Source organism: Elephantulus edwardii, unplaced genomic scaffold (genome assembly GCF_000299155.1).
Source record: "Elephantulus edwardii isolate Elephantulus edwardi_28Jun2011 unplaced genomic scaffold, EleEdw1.0 scaffold00513, whole genome shotgun sequence".
Lineage (NCBI taxonomy): Eukaryota > Metazoa > Chordata > Mammalia > Macroscelidea > Macroscelididae > Elephantulus > Elephantulus edwardii.
The window spans coordinates 347,905-371,116 of NW_006400263.1; the positions used below are offsets into that span (position 1 = coordinate 347,905).

General features: G+C 41.0%; 1 protein-coding gene across 1 annotated transcript in view; it reads right to left on the bottom strand.

Moving 5' to 3' along the window:
• Positions 1–22,731, bottom strand: part of LOC102855222 — a 196,698-nt gene extending 173,967 nt beyond the window's left edge. The window contains exon 1 of the mRNA XM_006903124.1: positions 22,583–22,731. Coding sequence (XP_006903186.1) covers positions 22,583–22,731 — 149 coding nt within the window. The remainder of the gene's footprint in view (positions 1–22,582) is intronic.
• Between the last annotated feature and the right edge of the window lie 481 nt (positions 22,732–23,212).

The following is a 23,212-nucleotide window of genomic DNA, read 5'->3' on the forward strand; positions in this document are numbered from 1 at the left end:
TGAAAGAGGAAATTCAAGCTGCTCTGAAGAAACTGGCAAAAAAAAACAAGGCCCCAGGAACTGATGGAATACCAACTGACATACTTCTACAGATGCAGCCCTGGATGTGCCCACAGGGCTGTGCCAAGAAATCTAGAGGACAAAGACCTGGCCAACTGACTGATAGTGATCTGTATTTACTCCATTAAAAAAAAAAAAGGTGATCCAACAGAGTGTGGAAATTATTGCACGATATCACTATATCACTAATCACTAATACTACATGCAAGCTAAATCATCCTGAAAATCATCCAAAACAACTGGAACAGTACATTGACAGAGAACTACCAGAAACAAAAGTTGGGTTTACAAGGTTTACAAGAGGCTGTGGCGCTAGGAATATCATGGCAATGAAATATCAAATGGATCTTAGCTGAAAGCACAGAGTACCAGAGGAATGTCTATCTGTGTTTCATTGACAATGCAGAAGTATTTGACTGTGTGGATCACAACAAATGGTGGCTAAACTTGAGAAGAATGGGAATCCCAAAAAGCCTGATTGTGTTTATGTGAAACCTATACTTGGGTCAGCAAGCAGTCATCAGAGCAAAGAAACACTGCATGGTTCAAAATCAAGAAAGAAGTGCATCAGGTATGTGTCCTGTTTCCACACCTTTCCAGTCTGTATGTGGAACTGATTATTCTGGAGACAGGACTTTATGAGGAGGAATGTGGCATGAGGAGTGAAGGAAGACTCATTAACAATCTGAGTTATGCAGATGACACAACCTTGTTTGCAGAAACCAAGGAGGACCTGAAGCATTTGCTGCATGGATTGAAGCTTTATATCAAGAATACAAAGATTCTCAGCACTGGGCCAACTGGCAGCATTATGAAAGATGGAGAAGAAATTGATATTGTTAATAATTTCAGGTTGTTTGGTTCCATTATCAACACTTGTGACACCAGCAGTCAGGAAATCAAAAGACAAATTAGGAAAATTTGCTGTCAGGGATCTCTCCAAAGTGGTAAAGGGCAAAGATGTCAGTCTAGAGACTAAGGTGCACCTGATCCAGGCTATGGTGTTTGAGATTATTTGTTATGTATCAGAGAGCTGGACAATGACCAAAAAGGTATTGATACCTTTAAGATGTAGTGCTGGAGAGAAGGACTGAACATATCATGGAATGCCAAGAGAACTAACAGGTCTGTCCTGGAGAGGGTGAAACCAAGGTGCTACTTGGAGGCAAGGATTTCGAGGCTCCATCTCACATACTTTGGGCATGTTGCCAGGAAAAAGACATCATGCTTGGAAGGGTGAAGGGACAGTACAGGAGAGGAAGACACCACATGAGACAGACTGACACAGTAATTGTGGTAATGAGGGAAGGTATGTCAGAAACAATGAGACTGGCCCAGGATCGAGCAGAGTTCAGAGCTATTGTGCATAGGGTCACTATGAGTTGTGGTCGACTTGATGGCACATAACAACAGCAAAAGGCACAGGCCAAAAACAGGAACTTAGGTAAAAGTCTCCATCTTTTTTAAATATGGTAACTGACCATTTCATAGCCATAACCAGACTCAGCTTCCCAGGCCCCAGCATGTCCATGGGCACACAGACCTGCATTTCTGGGAGCTCTGCCTCTGCTGGAAGTCTGTGTCATGACCTCAGGAAATAAATTTCCTCAACTTTATTTAAAAAAAGTCTCCATTTTTAATAGGGGTCATGTGCCTTCCAATTAAAAAAATGTATCAAGTGCTCAGAAAAATGACGTGAACGGGGCTATATAAGGTATGTACCGTTAATGTGTCAAGCCTGGAAAAGGAAAGCTCTGGTGGCTCAGTGGTAAGTAAGAACACTAGAATCCTAAAGGTACATGATTCAAATCCACCAGTTGCTCCAAGGGAGAAGGATGGGCCTTCCTTCTCCTGAAATTTACTGCCTCTGACAACCTGTCACCTAAGTGAGCAGAAAATGTATTTTCAGAAATTCAAAGAGTTGGGGGAGGGAGATTAAAAAGATTCTTTTAAATGCATCTTTTCTAAAAAAGATAATAGAAGATATACTCCAACAAAATAATGGGTGAATCAAGAAAAAGGAATACAAGCAGTGCAAATATAGCAACTCTAACATAGGGCTGAACTGAAGATACGAATGTAACAAATTTTGAAACTACTAGGTGATAAAATAGTACACAGGGTTTTGGAAGGCCTGCTATTTCAGAAGTGCATGGCCAATCCTTCTTCCTAGTCTGTCTTAATTTAAATGCTCAGAGATAGGGCAATAGATGTAGAACTTTCAAGTACGGAAATACAAAGGAGGAGGGACAGTTGTAAGCAGACACTAGTGGTTGGAACATGAAATGTGAGAACCAAGAATGTAGGAAAATTAGATATTGTTAAGGAAGAATTGGAAAGCATAAATATCGACATACTAGGTATTGACGAGATGAGATGGACTGGCATGGGACATGCTGAATCAGATGATCATATGGTCTACTATGCTAGAGATGAAAAGGTGAGGAAAAATGGGGTTACTTTCATAGTTAAAAAAGTCATTTCTAGATGTGTTTTGTAATATAATACTGTGAGTGACAGGATAATATCCATACACATGCATGGAAGTCCAGTGAATACATTATTCAAATATATGCACCAACAACCAGAGCCAAGGAAGAGAAAATAGATGCTTTCTTTTTTTTTTATTAAATAGATGCTTTCTACCAGCTTTTACAGTCGGAGATAGATCGAACATGCAATCAAGATGCATTGATAATAATGGGTGATTGGAATGCAAAAGTTGGGAACAGAGAAGAAGGATCAGTAGTTGGAAAGCATGGACTTGGTGACAGAAATGAAGCTGGAGATAGGGTGATAGAATTTTGCACAATCAACAATTTACTTGTTGCAAATACATTTTACAAGAAACAAACACAGGCTATACAAATGGATTTCACCTGATGGTATGCATAGGAATCAGACAGATTACATCTGTGGAAAGAACCGCTGGAGAAGCGCAATATGAGCTGTGAAAACTAGACCTGGTGCTGATTGTGGAACAGATCACCAGCTATTCATATGCAAGTTTAAGCTAAAGAATTCAAGCCCAAAGGAACCAAAATATGACCTTGAGTCTATCCCACCTGAATTTCAGAACCACCTCAGGAACAGGTTTGAGGCCTTGAACATTAATAAGAAAAGACCAGATGAGTTATGGGAAGATATCAAGAATATCATCCAGGAAGGGAGGATATCAAGAATATCATCCAGGAAGAGTGCAAAAGGTCATTGCAAAGATGGAGGAGGAAGAAAAGACCAAAATGGATGTCAGAAGAGACTATGAATATTGCACTGGAGCGCTGAGAAGCCAAAGCAGAAGGAAGAAATCAAGACATTAAGGAGCTGAACAGGAGATTTCAAAAGGCTGCACAATAAGACAAAGTGAAGTACTATAATGAAATGTGCAAAGAGCTGAAGTCAGAAAATCAAAGGGGCCAAATTCACGCATTTCTTAAGCTCAAGGAACTGAAGAGGAAATTCAAGCCTCGAGTTGCAATACTTAAGGATGCTTTGGACAGAATATTGAGTGATCCTGCAAATATTAAAAGAAGATGGAAAGAGTATATAGTGTCAAAAGGAATTGGCAGACACAGAAGAATTTAATGAAACAACATATAAGCAAGAGCCTATGGTGATGAAGGAAGAAGTTCAGACTGCTTTGAAAGAATTATCTAAGAATAAGGCCCCAGGAATTGATGGTATACCAATTGACATATTTCAGCTAACAGATGCTGCCCTGGACATGCTCACCAAGTTGTGCCAAGAAATCTGGAAAACAACCACTTGGCCAACTGACTGGAAGAGATCTCTATTTGTTCCCATTCCAAAGAAAGGTGACCCAACTGAGTGTGGAAATTATCGAACAGTATCATTAATTACATGCAAGCAAGATTCTGAAGATCACCCAAAAACAACCGGAACAGCACATCAACAGAGAACTACCATAAGTCCAGGCTGGGTTTAAGATGGGGTCGTGGTACTAGTGATACTATAGCTAATGTTAGATGGATCTTGGCTGAAAGCAACGAGTACCAGAAGAATGTCTATCTTTGTTTCATTGATTATACAAAGGCATTTGACAGTGTGAATCATAACAAACTGTGGCTGACTCTGAGAAGAATGGGAATCCCAGAACACTTGATTACACTAATGTGAAACCTATACTTGTCAGAACAGAGCAGGGTAACACTGCATGATTCAAAAGTGGGAAGGGTACATGCCAGGGCTGTATCCTGTCCCCGTACCTTTTCAATCTTTATACAGAACAGATTATCCGGGAGGCTGGGCTCTATGAGGAGAAATGTGGCATCAGGATTGGAGGAAATATCATCAACAATCTGTGTTATGCAGATGACACAACCCTGCTTGCTGAAACTGAGGAGGACCTGAAGTGCTTGCTGTGAAAGCTCAGGAACTACAGTCTTCAGTATGGATTGAGGCTCAATATCAAGAAAACAAACATTCTCACCGCTAGGTCGATTGGCAGTATCATAATGGATTATGAAAAGATTGAGATTATTCAGTTTTGGTTTGCTTGGCTCCATAGTAAACACTCTTGGCACCAGCAGCCAGGAAATTAAAAGATGTATTGTGATGGGAAAGTCTGTCGTTAGAGACCTCTGTAAAGTACTGAAGTGCAACATTGTCAATCTGAAGGCTAAGGTGCGCTTGATACATGCCATGGTCTTTACAATCACTTGTTATGCATCAGAGAGCTGGACAATGACTAGGGATGATAGAGAATTGATGCCGTTGAGCTGTGGTGTTGGAGAAGAGTATTGAATATACCATGGGCTGCTAAAAAAATGAATAGGTTTGTACTGGAGAGGGTGAACCCAGGCTGCTCCTTGGAGGCAAGAATTCTGAAGTTTCATCTGACATACTTTGGACATGTTGCAAGGAGGGACCAGTCAGTCCTTAGAGATGGACATCATGCTTGGGAGGATAGAGGGACAGCGCAGGAGAGGAAGACCCTCGATGAGATGAATTGATTCAGTGATGGGGGTAGTGAGGATAGGTGTGTCAAAGACAGTGAGATTGGCAAAGGATAGGGCAAAGTTTAGGGCTGTTGTACAAAGGGTCGCTATGAGTCGCAGGCGACTCGATGGCACATAACAACAACAACAACAGGCTATAAAGTGGAGGTGAATCCACTTTCCAAAAGAAAGGGCTTAAGGGGTACAATGGAAAGATCTGACTTACTGGTGTAGCAAAAAGACACTAAACTGTCCTTTACAAATATGTTTGTGTATCTTAGAAGAAGCTGTAATTTCTAAAAAGACAATTAAATGCAGGAAAAAGATACATAAAGAAATGTAATTGTAGTAAAAAATTTGGCTTAGCAGAAAACAATATTTACATAATTATAATAATCTAACCAATGACCTCTTATTTAACCCAAAAGATGCCACAAAACTCATTGCCATTAGTTGGAGGCAGCTCAAAGCTGACTCTCTAAGTAGTTTTATGAAACTATAAATTGCATAGAAAGTGACTGTCCATCTTTCTCCCACAAATTCGAACAAAGAGGTTTTCACCTTCAGCTTTGAAGCACAACTCCCTAGGGACTATACCACCAAAGTTCTCGGTTTTAGAATAATACAAAAATTGTAATATAAAGAAAAGACTTAGCAGTTTACAGAAAGAAGTAATGAACATTATGTACTATATGGCTTCTTCCAGTATTATTCTTGACCAACTAATTAAAACAAGAGAGACAAATCCATTTACAGCAGAAACAACCATTTTTCCTTTAAATATGTAGCTATGTTTTCCCAGGAATAAAATGTATTTGTGTATGTAAATAAATATATACACAAAGATACTATCTAAAATTTACAAATCCAGAAAAAATAGTAAAACACATCATATAAATATTTAATCAGAAATATCAGAAGAAACCATTTTAAAGCGTTTATTTCAACCACAAAAGGACAAATACAGCATAACACCACTGTTATAAACCAGGACTGACATAGGGGAGAGCTGGGGATAGAACAGAAAAAGAGTAAATAGATAATGAACACTGCATTGGAACAGATGAGGGAAAGAACTGTTTAAAAAGATTATTAGGCATTATATGCATGACAATAATGCAGACTGAAAGGTGCACCGCAAAATGGACTAGAGGTGGGCAGGAGTAAAATGTGCAAAAATAAATTAATAAAAAGAAAAGAAATGTAGCTTATAAAGAGAGAAAAAAAAATTCACCCGTTTCCTCTAAGGAAATAATATAAAGTATAAGCCCACACCTGTCAGTTACTCTAGAATTTCCTGCATGTCCCCCTTGTACTCTTTTTAAGAGGTGAAGAAAGATTTAAGCCTTGCTCTATATACCATCCAAGCAAAATTACTTGACTGTTTTTTTTTCCTCCTGACTTAATTCATTTTATTTCTGTTATACAAAAATCAGTACGTAGTGGCCACAGCTGGAGCCTGGGTCCTCTGCAGAGACTCTGGTGTGGGTCTTTACAAGATGGGCAGTGAATTCCTGCTAGGGAGACTTGGTGAACACAGTCTCTTTCCAGAGATACGGGGTCAAGTAGCTGTAAGTCTTGGAGATGGCATCAAAGGAGGCCTTGGCGAAGTTTTCCAGGGTAGCTGGGCAGCGCCTGGTTTAGGTGATGTCATTGTTGTGCCATGGAGTTGCCTGTGACTCGTGGAGACCCTAGGTACAACAGCCCTAAACACTGCTCTACCCTGTGTCAACCTCATTGTCTCCAAAACACCTACCCTCATTACCCCAGTAACTCAATCAATCCATCTCATCAAGCGTCTTCCTCTCCTACACTGTCCCTACACCCTCCCAAATATGACGTCCCTCTGCAAGGACTGGTTCCTCTTTGTAACATGTCCAGAGTATGTCAGTCGAAGCTTCATAATCCTTGCCTTCCAGGAACGGCCTGGTTTCACTCTTTCCAGGATGAACTTGTTTGTTCTCTTAGCAGTCCATGGTATATTTAATACTCTTCTCCAACACCAAAGGAATCAATTCTCCTTCTATCATCCCTAGTCATTGTCCAGCTCTCTGATGCATAGAAAGTGATTGCAAAGATCATGGCGTGTATCAGGAGCACCTTAAGTCTCCAGACAGATGTCGTTGCTCTTCAGTACTTTGGAGAGGTTTCTAACAGCAGCTTTCCCAATGCAATAATAAATCTTTTCATTTCCTGGCTTCTGGTGCCAAGAGTATTGATTATCGAGCCAAGCAAATTAAAGCTGTTAACAATCTCAATCTCTTCACCATCTATCATGGTGTTGCCAATCGACTCAGTGATGAGAATCTTTGTTTTCTTGATTGAGCTTCAATCCATACTGAAGGCTGCAGTCCTTGATCTTCTGCAGCAAGTGCTTCAGGTCCACCTCAGTTTCAGCAAGCAGGGTTGTGTCATCTGCATAACACAGATTGTTGATGAGACTTCCTCCAATCCTGATGCCACATTTCTCCTCATACAGCCCAGCCTCCCAGATAATCTGTTCTGCATATAGATTGAAAAGGCATGGGGATAGGACACATTCCTGGCGTACATTCTTCCCAATTTTGAACCATGCAGTGTTTCCTTGCTCTGTTCTGACAACTGCCTCCTGGTTCAAGTATAGTTTTTGCATAAACACTATCAAGTGTTCTGGGATTCCCATACTTTAGCAGTCATCTATTCCAGGCATCACCAGCAGCTTCTTGGGCACAGGGACCAAAACGATTCCAGTGTCTCTCAGTGCAGGGGTCAGGTGCACCAACACAGAGCCACAGAGCCTGGTCACCTTGCAGGGAATGGTATGAGGCTTGCTGATCTTGTTCCCCCAGTAGTCATGCCACACAGAAACAATGGTGAGCCTGGCCAGGATAATGGCCCCACATATGGCAGTAGTTAACTCCTTAGAGCACTTAACTCCCAACCCGACATGGCCATTATAGTGTCCCCTGGCAGCAAATGCTTCGGACCTGGTCCGCTGGCCAGCTTGTAACTGTTTCTGCACAGGAATGATTTTTAAGACCTCATCCTTGAAGGCCATCCCCAGGAAGAAGTCAATGATCTCAGATTCCTTGATGGGCAGTGAGAAGAGATAAGTCTCCTCCGAGGATTTGATCTTCACATCTCTGAGCAGAAGGCCCAGCATGGTGATAGGGGAGCCACTCCTTGTCCTAGGCTTTGCCTCTCCCAGCTGCACAGCCCCTCCCACGGCCCCATTCACAGCCACGACCCTGATTTCACAGAATTCTACTGAAACCACCCTGGGCTCCCATCCCAGGGACTCTGGGGCCTCCAGGCCCTCCAGATGCACCCATATCATCCACCATTTGGTGTTTTCTTGGAGAAGCTACTTGAGTATTGAAACAGAAACCTTGAGGTATATTGCTTAATATTAGATTCCCAGTGCCTAACACAGTACCTTGTTGTTATTAGGTGCCTTCAAGTCGACTACAACTCACAGTGACCCTATGAACACCGGATCTGAACCTTGCTCTATCCTGTGCCATCTTCATCATTTCTGATGTACTAGAGTTCACTGTTACAGTCACCATGTCAATCCATTTCATTAAAGGTCTTCCTCTTATCTGACCTTTCCAATTACGATGTCCCTTTCCAGGGCTTGGCCACTCCTTATAACATGTTCAAAGTATGTGAGACAAATTTTCATTATCTTCGCCTCTAAAGAGCATCCTGGTTGCATTTTCTCAAAGACATAATAGTTTTTCTTTTAGCAGTCCATGAGATATCCAATACTCTGCTTCAGTACCACAACTCAAAGGCATCGATTCTTCCTCTGACATCTTTATAGTCACCGTCCAACTCTCAGATGCACAACAAGTAACTGAAAAGATTATGGTTTGGATAAAGTACACCTTAGTCTTTGAACTGACATAACTGCTCCTTAATACCCTGGAGAGATCTCTGACAGCAGATTTTCCCAGTATGACACATATTTTGATTTCTTAACTGCTGGTACCAAGGATGTTGACTGTGGATCCATGTAAGATGAAATTGTTGATGCCAATCTCTCCTCCATCAATCATAATGATTACTTATTGGACTAATAGTGAGGATTTTTGTTTTCTTGATGCTGAGATGTAATCCATATTAAAGGCTGTAATCCTTGATTTTCTGCAACAAGCATTTTAATTCCTCCTCACTTTCAGCAAGCAAGGTTGGATCATCTGCATAATTCAGGTTGTTAATGAGTCTTTCTACAGTCCTGATGCCATATTCTTCTTCATAGCATCTTCTTGAATGATTTTCTCATTGAACAGGTATGGAGAAAGGATACAGTCCTGAAACACACCTTTCTTGATTTTGAACCATGCAGTGTTCTCTTGCTCCGTTTGGACTACAGCTTCTTGGTCTAAGTATAGGTTTCAAACGAGCACAATTAAGTGTTCTGGAACAATTTGTTACGATCTAACAGTCAAATGTCTATGTACTGTCAATAAAATACAAACATACAGCCTTCTGGAATCCTCTGATTTCAGGAAAGATCTACCTGACAACAGCAAAGATATTTCTATGCCTCTTCTAAATCCAGCCTGGATTTCTGGCAGTTTTCTGTCGATGTACTATTCTAGCTAGACTGTGGGGTTTTAAAATAAACTTCAGCAAGATTTAACTTTCATGTGCACCAGTTAATCTGTTGTTAAACTGGGCTAAAATTTTCAAAACTAACTGCTAAAATGTTAAAATCATTTGGAGGAATTCGCCATGCATTTTTACAGGTGATATTTCTAGTAAAACAAAAAACCCTTCCTAATCATAAGGCTTTGCTTTAGAAACACCTGTTACACCAGGATGAAGATGTGCTTTTTGTTTTCTGGTTTGTTTGGTTTTTTCTTGGTGTTTTTTTTTTTTAAGGGGAGGGTTTCCCCTGAAAGAACTCCTTATTAAGGGAGAAAGATAAGGAGTCTTCTTCCATGCAGTTTACAAACTCTGAAAACCTGTTGGACAGTTGGCTGTGAATCAGTCCCAATTAGATGGCACATTCAACAGTGGATGTTGAAGGGAGCTATGGTGACAGAGTCTAGGGAGTTGCTCTTCAAACCCAAAAGCAGATTGTTTGAAACTACAGGCAGTTCCAAAATAGAAAGACAGTCACTTTCCTCCCTTTACAGAGGCTATAAACTTTTGGAGGTCTATGTTCTCCGAAAAACTCACTAAAGGATCAGCTGAGTCGATTCTGACAATGAGATGTTGATTACACCATGGAGTTTTGGTTGGTGTGCTAACACTATGAGACACATTAGATTAGTCTCAACTTTGACATTAAAGCCAAAGGCTGAGAGGGTTAATAACTTGCCCAACATCATGCAGGAGGCTACATTATTTCTCAAGGTAGATGATAGATATGCTCTCACATGTTAGTTGAGTCAATACTTGGATGGTCTTAAATGTTAACTCCACCCAGTTTCACATGACAGATAAATAATAAATAAACTTCATGTTTTTAATGTTAAAATATCCAACTATTCTATGCTATAGCAACTACTGCTATATGTTTATACTTTTCATTGAAACTTTTCTCATTAAACACAATAATGTAATTCAGTCTCCCTTTAGAGAATTTTTTCTGAGAACCAAATAATGTTTTGAGTTCTTTTCCTACATGGATATTCCCTAGGTCTTGAACTAGCCTTGTTCTCTTGATTTCTGAAATAGCTAGCTCATAAATATTTTAAGATGTAAAATGAAGTTCCCCTCCCACTCCTGGTGCCTCTCACGTAGTGTCCCAGTTCTATCCCCGCTCTTTTGTTGTTATGTTACAGTCAAGTAGGAATTAAGTCATAGTTTAATTTCCAGCAGCTTTTCAGAGACTAGAAACTGCACAGATGATTTCCTCCATTTCCCCCTCAGAGGAGCTGATGAATTCAAATTGCCTGCCTTCTTCCCATTAGGTCACCACTAACGTTAAGATAGAGAGCAACATTAGGAACAAATATTTATTTCCTATCCCCTCCCTATTGAATATTTATATGGATTCATAACGCACACAAAGACTTGCTGTTTTTGAAAATTTACTGTATTGGGGATATTCAGTCATGGGGTCAATCCATCCAGTTAAGGGTCTTTCTCTCTTTTGCTGTCCCTCCACATTTCCAAGCATGATGTTCCTCTCCAAGGAATAGCCTCACCTAGCAATAAGCTCAAAGTATGTCACTTTGCCTCCAAGGAGTTCTTCATTTTTTATTCTCCAGGTCCAGCCATCAACTTCTATTCATAAGGATGCCCAATTATGCTCTGGTGACCTAGTGGCAAGAAGCTGTGCTGCAATCCCCAGGGCACACAGTTTGAGGCCACCAATTGCTCCACAAAAGGATAGTCAGTCTCCTCTCACACAATTTAACTGCCTCTGAAAACCTGCCAGAGGGTCAACTTTACAATACACAACAACCATCTATTAAAAGGAATCTGTACATTTCATTAAGACATTCTTCTGGTATTCCTTACTTTCAGTCAGAATCCATCTGACATCAGTCATGATATTCCTGGTGTCAAGGCCTCTTTTATGTCCTGTTTGAACTTCTGACAGTTCCCTATATATGTAGTGTTTCAGCCATTTTTTTAATGATCTCCAGCAGTATTTTGCCTGCATGCGATATCAATGATACTGTTCTATGGTTTCCACATTCAATTGGATCTCCTTTCTTGGGTATGGGAACAGATATTGACCTCTTCCACTGTGATGGCCAGAGAGCTGTCCTCCAAATTTCCTGACATGGACTGGTGAGTGCATCCAAGGCTGCATCTGTTAACTGAAATAAGTCAATTGGTTTCCCATCAATTCCTGAGGCCTTATTTTTTGCCAATGCCTTCAATGAAGCTTCTACTTTCTCCTTTACTACCATTGGCTTCTGTTCATTTGGTACTTCCTGAAATTTTTCACCGTCAAACAAATCTTTATGGTACAGTGACTGGGCATTCCCTCCATCTTTTTTTGATGCTTTCTGGATCATTCCGTTTACTGCTCACAATATCTTTCAATATTGCAATATGTGGTCACTGTGATGGTGAACACTGTGACACTGATGTGTCAAATGTGATAACTGTTACCCATGGTGGACAGTGTTTGGTGGCGCGCCCTGATTGAAACAAGCTTGGAAGCAGGAGTGGCATCACTTCCATATATAACTTGCCTCCAGAAACCCTATGAACTTGGAGAAAGGATGAAAGTCATGCATGCAAGTGTTGAAGACTTTTGTTCACAGGGTTGCTATGAGTCGCCTACAACTCGACGGCACTGAACAACAACAACAACATTATAAACTCTATCTCAGTGATAAAACTTGTATAGGTATCTGTTAACCTGTTTAGAGTCATATGCCTGGTGAATTTCTAGAGGGAATTTGTTGAGTTAGGCGATGTGAATTTATAAAGTTGACAGATCTTGTCAAATTTCTCTCCAAAGTATTGTATCAATTTGTATACTAACCATTATTTTTTGAACAAATTTTATGAGTTTCCTGTTTCCCATATAAAACTGGAGTACTGCCTACTCAACAGGTAGAAGACTCAAACAAATTCATTTTGTTGGGATCCATAATAATACCTCTGGTACCAGCAGGCAGGAATTAAGTGACATACAGCACTGGAAAAGTCTGCTCTTAGGGAACTCTCCAAAGTCCTGAAGAGCATTGATGTCAGTTTAAATACTAAAGGGTTACTGATTTAAACCATAGGTTGGTTTTGGGTTTTAGGGGTTTTGTGTTTGGGGTTTTTTTCCCCCAGTCACTTGCTACCTATTAGACAGCTGAACAATGAACAGAAGAATTGATGTCTTTGAGCTGTGGTGTTGGAAAAGAATGCTGAATATCCCATGGACTGCCAAAAGAACAAACAAGTATATCTTTGAAGAAAGTGCAAATGGAGTGCTCCTTAGAGGCAAAAATGGCAAAGCTTTGTCTCCCATACTTTGGAAATATTGTTAGAAGACACTATTCCTTAAAAAGGGACAACCTGCTTGGAAAGGTGAGGGGTCAGTGAAGGGGGGGAGATGATCAATGTGCAGCAATGCTCTTAAATGTGTTGGAGATGATAAAGATGGTGCACGACAGGACAAGGTTCTGATCTGTTGTTCACAGGGTCACTGTAAAAAGAGCAAGGGCCACAAGGACACAGCCGTATCACTGTTACCAACTTCACAGAGGAGACTGTCCCCATCAAGAGCATCAATAACACAAAACCAATTGTCAAGAGGTCAGAGATGTCCCCCACATTCCTGTACCTATTTCTAGTCATCTAACCATCAATCTTACTGCTTTACTGGGTCCAAAATCTGATGTGACGGCTCACAGACCACACAGAACTATATCGGGGAAGTTAAAAGGTTATAATCCAAGTTAATAGCAGAACACAGGACAGCTTCTAAAATGTGCTCTTAGGCACCTCAGCCTTGAGCTTCAAGGCTTAAAGCCAATGTTACAAAGTTCTCAGTCCTGCCAATATTGGCTCTCCTACCCCTTCAAATTGTCCAACAAAACTGGCCAAAGGCTCTTAGCTTAGCTCTGGTTCTGTCTGTCCATGAAGGGTAGGGTAACAGTTCCATCTCAAGTTGATTCTCTAGTCCTCTGCTTCAGCTATGGCTGCCGCCACCATAGGTATAGGTAGAGCAAGAATGTCTGGTCCTGAAGGATGTTCTATACTCTCTTGCTTCTTATTCCCTTCTCTGCTGGTACATAAAGTCTAATCTGCTACTGCAACAGCCCAGTTTACAGTTCTTACTAACTAATTCCCTTACAGATTGGTGAGATATGCCAGTCCTCTTGTGACTAGGCTAGCTAGCGTCCCTTCGCATAGTCCCCTCATTCACTTGGTCAAGTCAGATTCGATGACTAGAAAAGATAAACTCCACAGATGCAACAAGATGTACTCGACTCAATGACACTTAGCATAGGTAGTATATGGTACATTAATATAGCTTCAATTTATGTCTCTCTTTTGAAGGAGGCTGGCCCTTTCATATGTTTAAGCATAAATTTTTTCATTTGAGTACATGTATAAATTTCTTTTCCTCTGTACTAATTGTCAGACTATGAATTGTATATAGCTGACTCAGAAAGTCTGAGTTAATGTCAGCCTCTTGACTTTTTTTTTCTTTTTAACATTGTCTTTCATTTCTATCCAAAGCCAGGTAAGGTGGAGAAATCTGTCCTATAACGCTGTGGACTTCACATTCCAAGACTAGAATTTGACTTTTGACTCTACCATAAATGTTTTGAGTGATTTAATTAGTAACTGAACCTTTCCAAGTTAAATTATGTATCTGTAAAATGGAGTAAAGACATCTCTTGTAAGTTTGCTACAAGGAATACATGAGTATAAAGTCCCAAGAACAGTACACGGACCTGAACAGGAACCTCAATAAAGTGCTTATGGTCCAGGGAATGAAAATATAGGGTGAGGGGGAAACCTACAGTGCAATCCCAAAGGTACACAGTGCAAGCCCACCAGTTGCTCTATGGAAGATGGATGGACAATCTCCTAGCATGCGATTAAATTGCTTCTGAAAACTTGTTGGAACATCAGCTATGGGAGTAGATTCTCATTCAGTGGCACACAACAACAACAAGCAAAAAGTGGTTTCAGTGTTTTGAGATACTCCCAATTAAATGTCAGCCAGAGGTTAAACACTGAGGGACAGTCCAACAGAAGCTCCATCCTTCCTTGGCCATTCATGATCACCAAATCAATATTCAGAATCACCAAATTAAGCATGTGTTTTTCTGAGGAAAAAAGAAACAATCACCAAACAACTTCAACTTGATTCTCTCTGAATATCAAGCCATTCTATGGCTAGAACTCTACTCACTTGAAGTATCAATTCCCGAAACTACACACTTCTCTACCTCCACTATGGACTTGTCTCACTTTCAGAGTACTAGAGGAGGAAGAGAATAAAAGGGAAGCATTTCCAGGTACCCTGTTGTCATGGTTACTATCAAATATAACCCCACCCTTCAATCTGAGGGAAGGTGTTAGTCAAACCAGGCTCAGAAAAAAGTTAACAAGAGGAGACATTTTTGAAAGTACATTTAAGTGTATTCTGAACTAAACAAGTCACATACTTCAGAAACGCAGTTGCCTTCTAATGAGCTTATTTTAAGAACGGGTGTGCACACCTAGCTCTTCAATGAATCTATTAACATTGTGAGGGCTGAGATTTTATGACGTCTGTAAGGACAATTTTGGTGATTTATTCATTCATCTTTATAATCTGAATGCTTGGCACCATACGGGACACACAGTAGTCACTCAAGTTTATAAAATAAGCACACTCGAAATTAAACATTCTTTAAATGTCATTTCATGCCAATTCTTTCTCTCTCCAACATTTGGTCTAGTTCATTTCAAGCTACATTTTTTATATACCACATTTGTATTTCCTGAATTTTAGTGTATTTTGTCATAACTTTGGGTGAATTATGAAATATTTTGTCTTGAAAGAAATACTTCTTAGTTTATAAAATTTGCTATTATTTTTTAATATATTTTTCCACTGTGATTAAAAAGACTCTGAAAAGTTATCAGTTTCAATAAGGTTAGAAGCTGGGGGGTCACATAAATCTAAAGCCTTGCCTGCTCAAAGTGAGGACATGCTTGAAGCACTTGCTGCAGAAGATCAATGATGATAGCCTTCGAAATGGACTACACCTCAATATCAAAAAGACAAAAATTTTCACCACTGGGCCAGTAATTTACATCAGCATGATTCAGGGAGAAAAGACTGAAATTGTCAACAAATTTATCTTCCTTGGCTTCACAACCAACACCATTGGTACTAGCAGTCAGGAGATCAGGTAATATACTGCTTTGGGAAAGTCTATAGTCAGGAATTTCTCCAAAACACTGAGGAACAATGTCAGCTTGAAGATTAAGTTACATCTGATTCAGACCATGATCTTTTCAATCATTTACTACATATTTGAGAGCTGAAAAAGAAATAAGGAGGACCGAAGAATTATTGATGTTTCTGTTGTGATGTGGTGCTGAAGAAGAGTACTAAATATCCTGTGGACTGCCAAAAGAACGTATAGATATGTCTTAAAAAAATGTGTACCCAGAGTGCTCCGTGCAAGCAAAGGTAGTGAAGCTTTATCTTATATCCTTTGGGGTATGCTGTCAGAAGAGGTTATTCCTTGGAAAGGAATACCATGCTGGAGAAAGCAGTGTTGATGAAAGAGAAGAAGACCCTCAATCAGATGGACTGACACGGTGTCTGCCACAATGGGCTTAATTATGTCAGAGGTGATGAGGATGAACAGAATAGGACAGGGTTCAGATCTGTTGTTCGTAGAGTCATCATAAGTCATATTCAACTCAATGACGCCTTAAAACTTAATAACAACAACACAACTCTACCATAGTGTAACTGAGTTTTCAAAGAATGTCCTTGTTAAGAAATTTTGTTATTTGTCATTGAGTCTGAAATGACTCATAATTGACCTTTCGGTGGGTTTTTAGAGACTGTAAATTGCAGGAGGAGACTTAGAATCTTTCCCTCAGCGAGCAGATGGTGAATTTGAACTGGGTGCCTTTGGGTTGGCAGCTCTGCTCTTTTCCACTAGGCCACCAGAGATAGAATCTCTGAACTGGCAGACACCCTATGAAACCCAAGTAGCAAAAATCACTAGAAAAGAGGCAGTAGCACACTGACATGTCTATATTCTAGTCCTCTGCTAAAAGTGTATTCTAAATCTCTAGTTCATTAACCTCGGAACCTGAAACACAAAAATCACTCTAAGCTAGTCAGTCAAATTTACTATCACAGGGATGAACTTAAACATCACACACACACTCACTCACTCACTCACTGCCACTGAATCATAAACAATTCACAGCTGACCCTCCAGCAGAATTTTAAAGAATGTAAATTGCAAAGGGAGGAAACTGCTCATCTTTCTACCCTGGAGAAGCTGGCAGGTTTGAACCACCTACCTATAGCTTGGCAACACAATTCCTCATCCACCAGGCCACCTGAGCTCCCTCAACAACATACTGGAATCTCTGATTCAGGTAGCTACCAATCATTATTTATATTGGTTTCAAATCAATGGAAACATAATCTACATAAAAATTTAGAAAACAAAGTTTCCTTTTCTCACATTGATATTGTGGTCAACAGCTGTGCTTTATCCAGAAGGCTGGAAGCTTCAGAGATGATCATTACGGTTATCACTGCATTTGGCATAAGAATATATGCTGTATTATGGTGGTAGGATAGTAGTACCTTATCCCCATCCACTCAAAATAGTCCATCATGGAAAAACAAAACAAAAAAAAAAAATAAATAACCTTCTCACATTGTTTCAAGTGCCCAATTCTGAGATGAGAGAATACTATCCGTAACTGAAAAGCACAAACAGATGTTTAGAAGTGCCTATTTAACTTCACAAGCACAGATTAGCTTTCCACCTGAGATAGGTGCTGAGGCTGCAAAATGAATGGCTTTGGGCCTGCCCTTGGATTTAACACCCTGTCTCATATTTTATCAATTAACACTGCCAGGCTACTCCAGTAACCACCAAAAAGAATATACCTGTGATGATCTCCACTGACATTCTTTTTTTTTGGTGGGGGGGGGGAGGAGGAGGGAACAACAACCAACAACAACGAGCAAAGTTCCAATTGACTAACATTTTCAAATGTCTTTTGATAGAGCATGGTGACTTATGGCCAAAAACACCAGCACTTTCGACTCAGATGAAGTGCAAGTCTCACAGGTGAAACCTACTGCTGGCATGACTGGGAGTGGGAGTGGTACCATTCTCCCTCTCACCCAGCTCTGTGGAAGTATTGTGGGTTATCTAAGTGGAGGCTACTGGCAATTAATGGGCAAGGTTACAAATGCCAAATGTCTTACAGAGGACAGGAAAAGTCCAACTCAAACCAAAATGCCAGTGCTGTCTGCCACGAAAAACTCTCTCCCTGCGCTTTGGGATGGGACTCATATTCCAGACCTAATTTGAAGTTTAAATAAGATGCTGCAAGTAAAAATAATAATGATGACGATGATAAAATCAAATAAAATGTGCCTGGCCCAAACTAAGCACATAGTTTCCTTCCCTGCTTGCAAATCATATGGAATGTATTAATTTATCATCTTATACAACCGGGAAACAAAATTGAGCAATAAGCATCTCAAAACAGACAAAACTAGAAGACTAGTATTATCCAAGTTTTCATATTTCAGTATTAACTACTCTGAATATTTTCTCGGAACTTTATATTAAGAGCTAAACATTTACTAGAAATGTTTACAACCCACTTCTGACCTAACTTTCTCACTGCCTCTTTTCCTCTGCCTCACTAATTTATATAGACCCTTTCAGAATGACTTAGTGGCTACAAAAATGGGCTTGAGAACAGCATAGACTGTGCGGATAGTGCAGCTTGAGGCAGCACTTGTTTCAGCTGTGCATACAATGTTGTGGCAGTTCAAGTCCACCAGTGGCAATCTCCTCCCATGAGATTCCCTGCCTGGAATGTAATCTCTGAGTCAGTTCTGACTCAATGCCAATGAGTGTTAGAGGTTTAGCGCATAGGGTTGTTGTCAGTCCACTCAAAGGTACCTAATAACAGATTATAAATACCTGTAGCCTTGACTCAATCTAGCATGCCGTTCCTATCTTCTAACCCCAGAGAAACATTCAATCCTTGAAGGCACATTACAACTACATCCACCACAATGACCTCATTGTTCTCACCATTACATGCCTCTAATGATTCCGTCACTTTTGTGCTCATAAATTACTGCAACAATGACCCTCAACAGGGATCCACAGACCTCTCTGGAAGTTTCTCCGCTTTCTTAGGAAAACTTCTTTTGTACTTTCCATCTCCTATGTAATCTACAAGTAATATAAGCACTTCTTAGAGCTGATCAATTACCCAAGCTTGTTGTTAATTCTCTTCAAGACGATTATGAATCATGCTAACCCTCGTGCTCCTTAGGGTTTTCATGGATATGATCTTTCAAGCCTTTGGAAGTTATCTAGGAGTGTGCGTGACTTGGCAATCTTTCGGCCAGTCTAGAGCTTAACTAAATAGAAATGGTAGAACAGTAGCCAAGTACCTGGCAGCTCATGGGAAGGCTGGTGGTTGGAACCTACCAGCCATTCAGGGGAAGCAATCTATTTCTGCAAAGATTTACCACTTTAAAAACACTCTGAACAGTATTCTGCCCTACAAGCTGCTAAGAGTTGGAATTAATAAAATGGCACTTGAAGAGTTTAACAATTTGTGCCCCCCACCAGGATCTCATGAAGCTGTTAAGTATGCCCAAGAAACTCCAGTGCCCACACGTGAGCTCACACATGCACCATTATTAGTACAAATAGCCTCCTTTCAACTGCTGAACCTTAACAAGAAAATAACAACTGCTTAAGTAGTATACAAACGACAGAGTCACACCATGAAAATAAATGCATCCCTATGGTTTGAACAGAAAAATGTCGGAAGATACAAATCATAGCACGGCACAGACTGATATAGACGGCACACCCCACAGATCCTGAGTTTGTCCTAGTGGTAGTATATGCATTCTGAGAATAGTCAGAAGGACAATATTATAAATGTAAACACTGGTACTATGGTTATATTTCAGCATATCCCCCCCATTCTGTTCTTAAAAAATTTATATCCAGATTTGTGTTTGAATATATTTGCATTTACTTCAGTAAATGTGTACCATAGAAAGCCTTTAAAGGCTCATTGAAAGGAATCTTTGTGGAAATGTAGAGCACTCAAAGACTAACCAAAAGCTTGGCACTTCAGACCCACCTATTACTACACAGCAAAGATGAAGCACCCTTCTCCCATAAAGACGCGCACGTAGCCTTGGAAGGCCCTGCAGGGCAGTCTTTCTCTGTCCACATGGTCACTGTGAGTTAGAATCAACTAGATGGCAGTGGATGAAGGAAAACAAGCACAGTTTAAGAAAAGATGCAATTTCATATCACTTTTAATACAGTGAAAAACACAAATACTGACATTAACTCTAAATTTAAGGGGCTTACTAGTTACAGGTAAGGAGCTAGCTGTGCTGCCAACACAAAGGTCCGTGGTTCAAATCCACCAGCTGCTCCACGCGAGAACAATAGGCAATCTCCTCCTGTGTGATTTATGGCCTCTGAAAACTCCCTGGTCAGAGATAAGTGAGTTCTGACTCCACAGGACAAAACAGGAGTTACAGGTAGAAAGTAGGGCTGAAAAGTGTGATTTTAAAAAAAGTTTCTGTAAGCTGCTTTTACTCTAAGATGAGAGTACAGATAATACAGGCTGTTCAAGATCGTATATAATATTATAAAAATTAACTTTTATACTGCAAAAGCAAGACATATCATAGGTGCTAGTATTACTTTTTCAAATGTTCTTTGCTTCTCATGGCTCCTTGAGGAAAGAATTCCTTCTCTCAGCCATCCTCTCATCTCGTCACACCAAGCACAGTTTGTTTACTGAATTGACTACTCTGCTTCTAAATCCACCAGCACAGAAAGTAAAACGGATTCTACTGCACCAAGAAGCAGCAGCTAAAATGCCCTTTAACAGTGACAAATGGCAATTCTGTTTCCAATCTTGTTAACACCAGGGTGTTGTGTTACTGGGACATTCATACTACGCTAAGCATTTCCATTTGTTTCATTAAACTTTCAATAAAGGCTTTGTGTTTGTTTATATCCTTGGAAAGAAAGATTTAAACTCCTTTAAAACAGAACACCCACACAAAGGATTATCTGTGATCCCCTTAACATCTGGCAAATTATATAAAAGATGAGAACAAAATTAGTGTTCATACATGCACAGTACAAATTTTCATCATCAGAGTCACAGTTTAACTATCCAGAGATGATGAGAATAGAGGGGCAGGTAGACAAGGAATGAGTTATCAGAGAGGTTAGTTCCAAATTGGAGAACTTAGGTTTGAGAAATGTTTTCAAAAAGTCAAACAGGGGGAGCAGGCCAGATTTTCAGGACAATACTAAAGTCAACCTGAAATTGGCTGGCCCACTCCTTCCTAACTCTCAAGTTTCCAACTTCTGCTGAGTCTACTTGATATCTCTTTTAAATATCAATTTCATATAATTCAAGATCATTAGTGTTGTGACAGTGATGGCAGGTACCCAGGCTGGCTGGTTATACTCCTTTAGAACTATCTGACATCCAGTTTGAGGTCAATTAAACCACAAAACTCCTTTTAAGTATAGGACAACTACAGATTTCAAATTTTCCCTTAAAAATCAGATAGAACGGAAACATTCCAGAACAAACTTAATTAGGAGCTTTCTTGGACAGTTAGGATAGTGTATAAACAGATGCTCACAGCATAAATGCTATGACAAGAAACTTGTCAAGTAGGGAAAATGAGGCACATTTAAAAAACAGAAACTGAACTACAAAACCGGTTATTACTGGAACCACACTTGGACAATGTTACAGTTCTTTCAGTTTTCTGTCCATTCGTCTTTGAAAGCTACTATCAACCTTTTAAAAGTAAAAAGTAAACGCTTAGTTTTTTGAAGGGCATCTTCCAATCACGTGGGTTACAAACTATTCCAGTGCAACTGGGAGGTGGAGTCTCTTCTTGGCAAATGTTTAAATCAGCAAGTTATATTTTATATAACCCCTCGTCCCCATTCTGAGTGATGGAAAGGTCTTAGGAACGGCATTTTAATGTGACAAAAATACTTTTTATTGCACGTGGAGGAAGGAAAAGCGATTGCAGAGAAAGATTACATTTTTATTACTGAAACCTAGACAGCTCGAGTCCTGGTTTTGAAAATCTGCTCGGGAACTTGAGGCAGATGTTTCCAAAGAGAACGAGAGGAGAGGTGGCGATACTTAAATAACCAGCAATCCCAAATACATGTAGTTCGAATCCACCAGCTGCCTTGCAGGTGGATAGGCAATCTTTTCCCACGCGATTTACTGCCTCTGAAAACCCAATGGAGGGTCACCTATGCGTCTGTTCGGACTCTAAGGCACACAACAATGGTAAATACAACTTCTTTGCTAAAATTAGTGATGTTTCAATGAAGCCCTTAGAACTTAAAAATCGCACTTTTTTGTTTTCAAAGAATCATTCTTGGAGTATTTAAATAAGATGGCAAGATGCCAGGTGAAGAGTGACGCTGTAAAGCCTTACCTTTCCCCACTTCCGTCCGATCTACCCCTACAGAAGTAGTTTTCAGATCGCGCACTGATTTCCTCAGCTGATTACTATGCTCAGCTCACAACTGTTTCCCATTACTGCCGGCAGGACGCCGGGGGAAATTGCTTTTGCCATAAATTCGGGAGCAGACGCGTGTGGAATCAGGCAAAATCGCGGCGCGTGGCTGGGTCAGTGGGAACACACAAGCCTGCGAGTCAGGAACTTCACTTAGAAATCTAACAGACCAAGAAGTAGGGATCTGAGCGAGAAGGAGGAAACTTTTAGCAATGGAGGAAAGAGAACAGAAAGTGGCGAGCAAACTGCAGCCTGGCCCGAGTGCGCCGATTGGCAGGAGCTCGGGTCCCCCAGAGTGCGCGCGGACCACCCTGTCGCCCCCTGCGGCTCCCACCTGGCAGCGCCCCGGCCCGGAGCCTGCGTCTGGTTCGTTCCCAGCCTTTCCTCCTCTTCCTCTTCCTTGTCCCGAGAAAGGCTCCGAGGAGCGAAGAATCGGGAGAAGCTGTGCCAGGGGGCGCCGCCCCTCCTCCGGCCGCCGGACATCTCCCTCGTGGGGCCGATGGCCTGAGGTCGTCTGCGGGAAACAGACAAAGCGATGATTTGGGGACAAGCCCGGCGCCACGGGATCCGGCGAGCGCAGGACCGACAGGCGCGGGGCGCCGGCGCAGCTCAGTCCATCGCCGGCAGGACAGTCGCAGGGCGACGCGCTCCCTGCGGAGCCGGGGCCCGAGCTATCGAGGCTCCGCCCACGGCCGGCCCGCCCGCCCCTAGGGAGGAGCCAGAGGCCGCGGCCACGCCCGATCCCTGCGCACCAACGCCCTCCTGGGGCCGGCTCTGCGCGAGGGTGCGCGCATCCCGCCACGCCACACGCCCGGCTTCCCGCCCAAAAGATTAGAGGCTGCAGCATGTTTGATTTTACTTTCTTCTCTTCTGGTCTGTCTTCTGTCCTACAGTCGGGACACGTAAACAACTTTCAGACTTTTGAAAGAAGTTTACGAGAACACTTTGTAAACAGCAGGGCTAG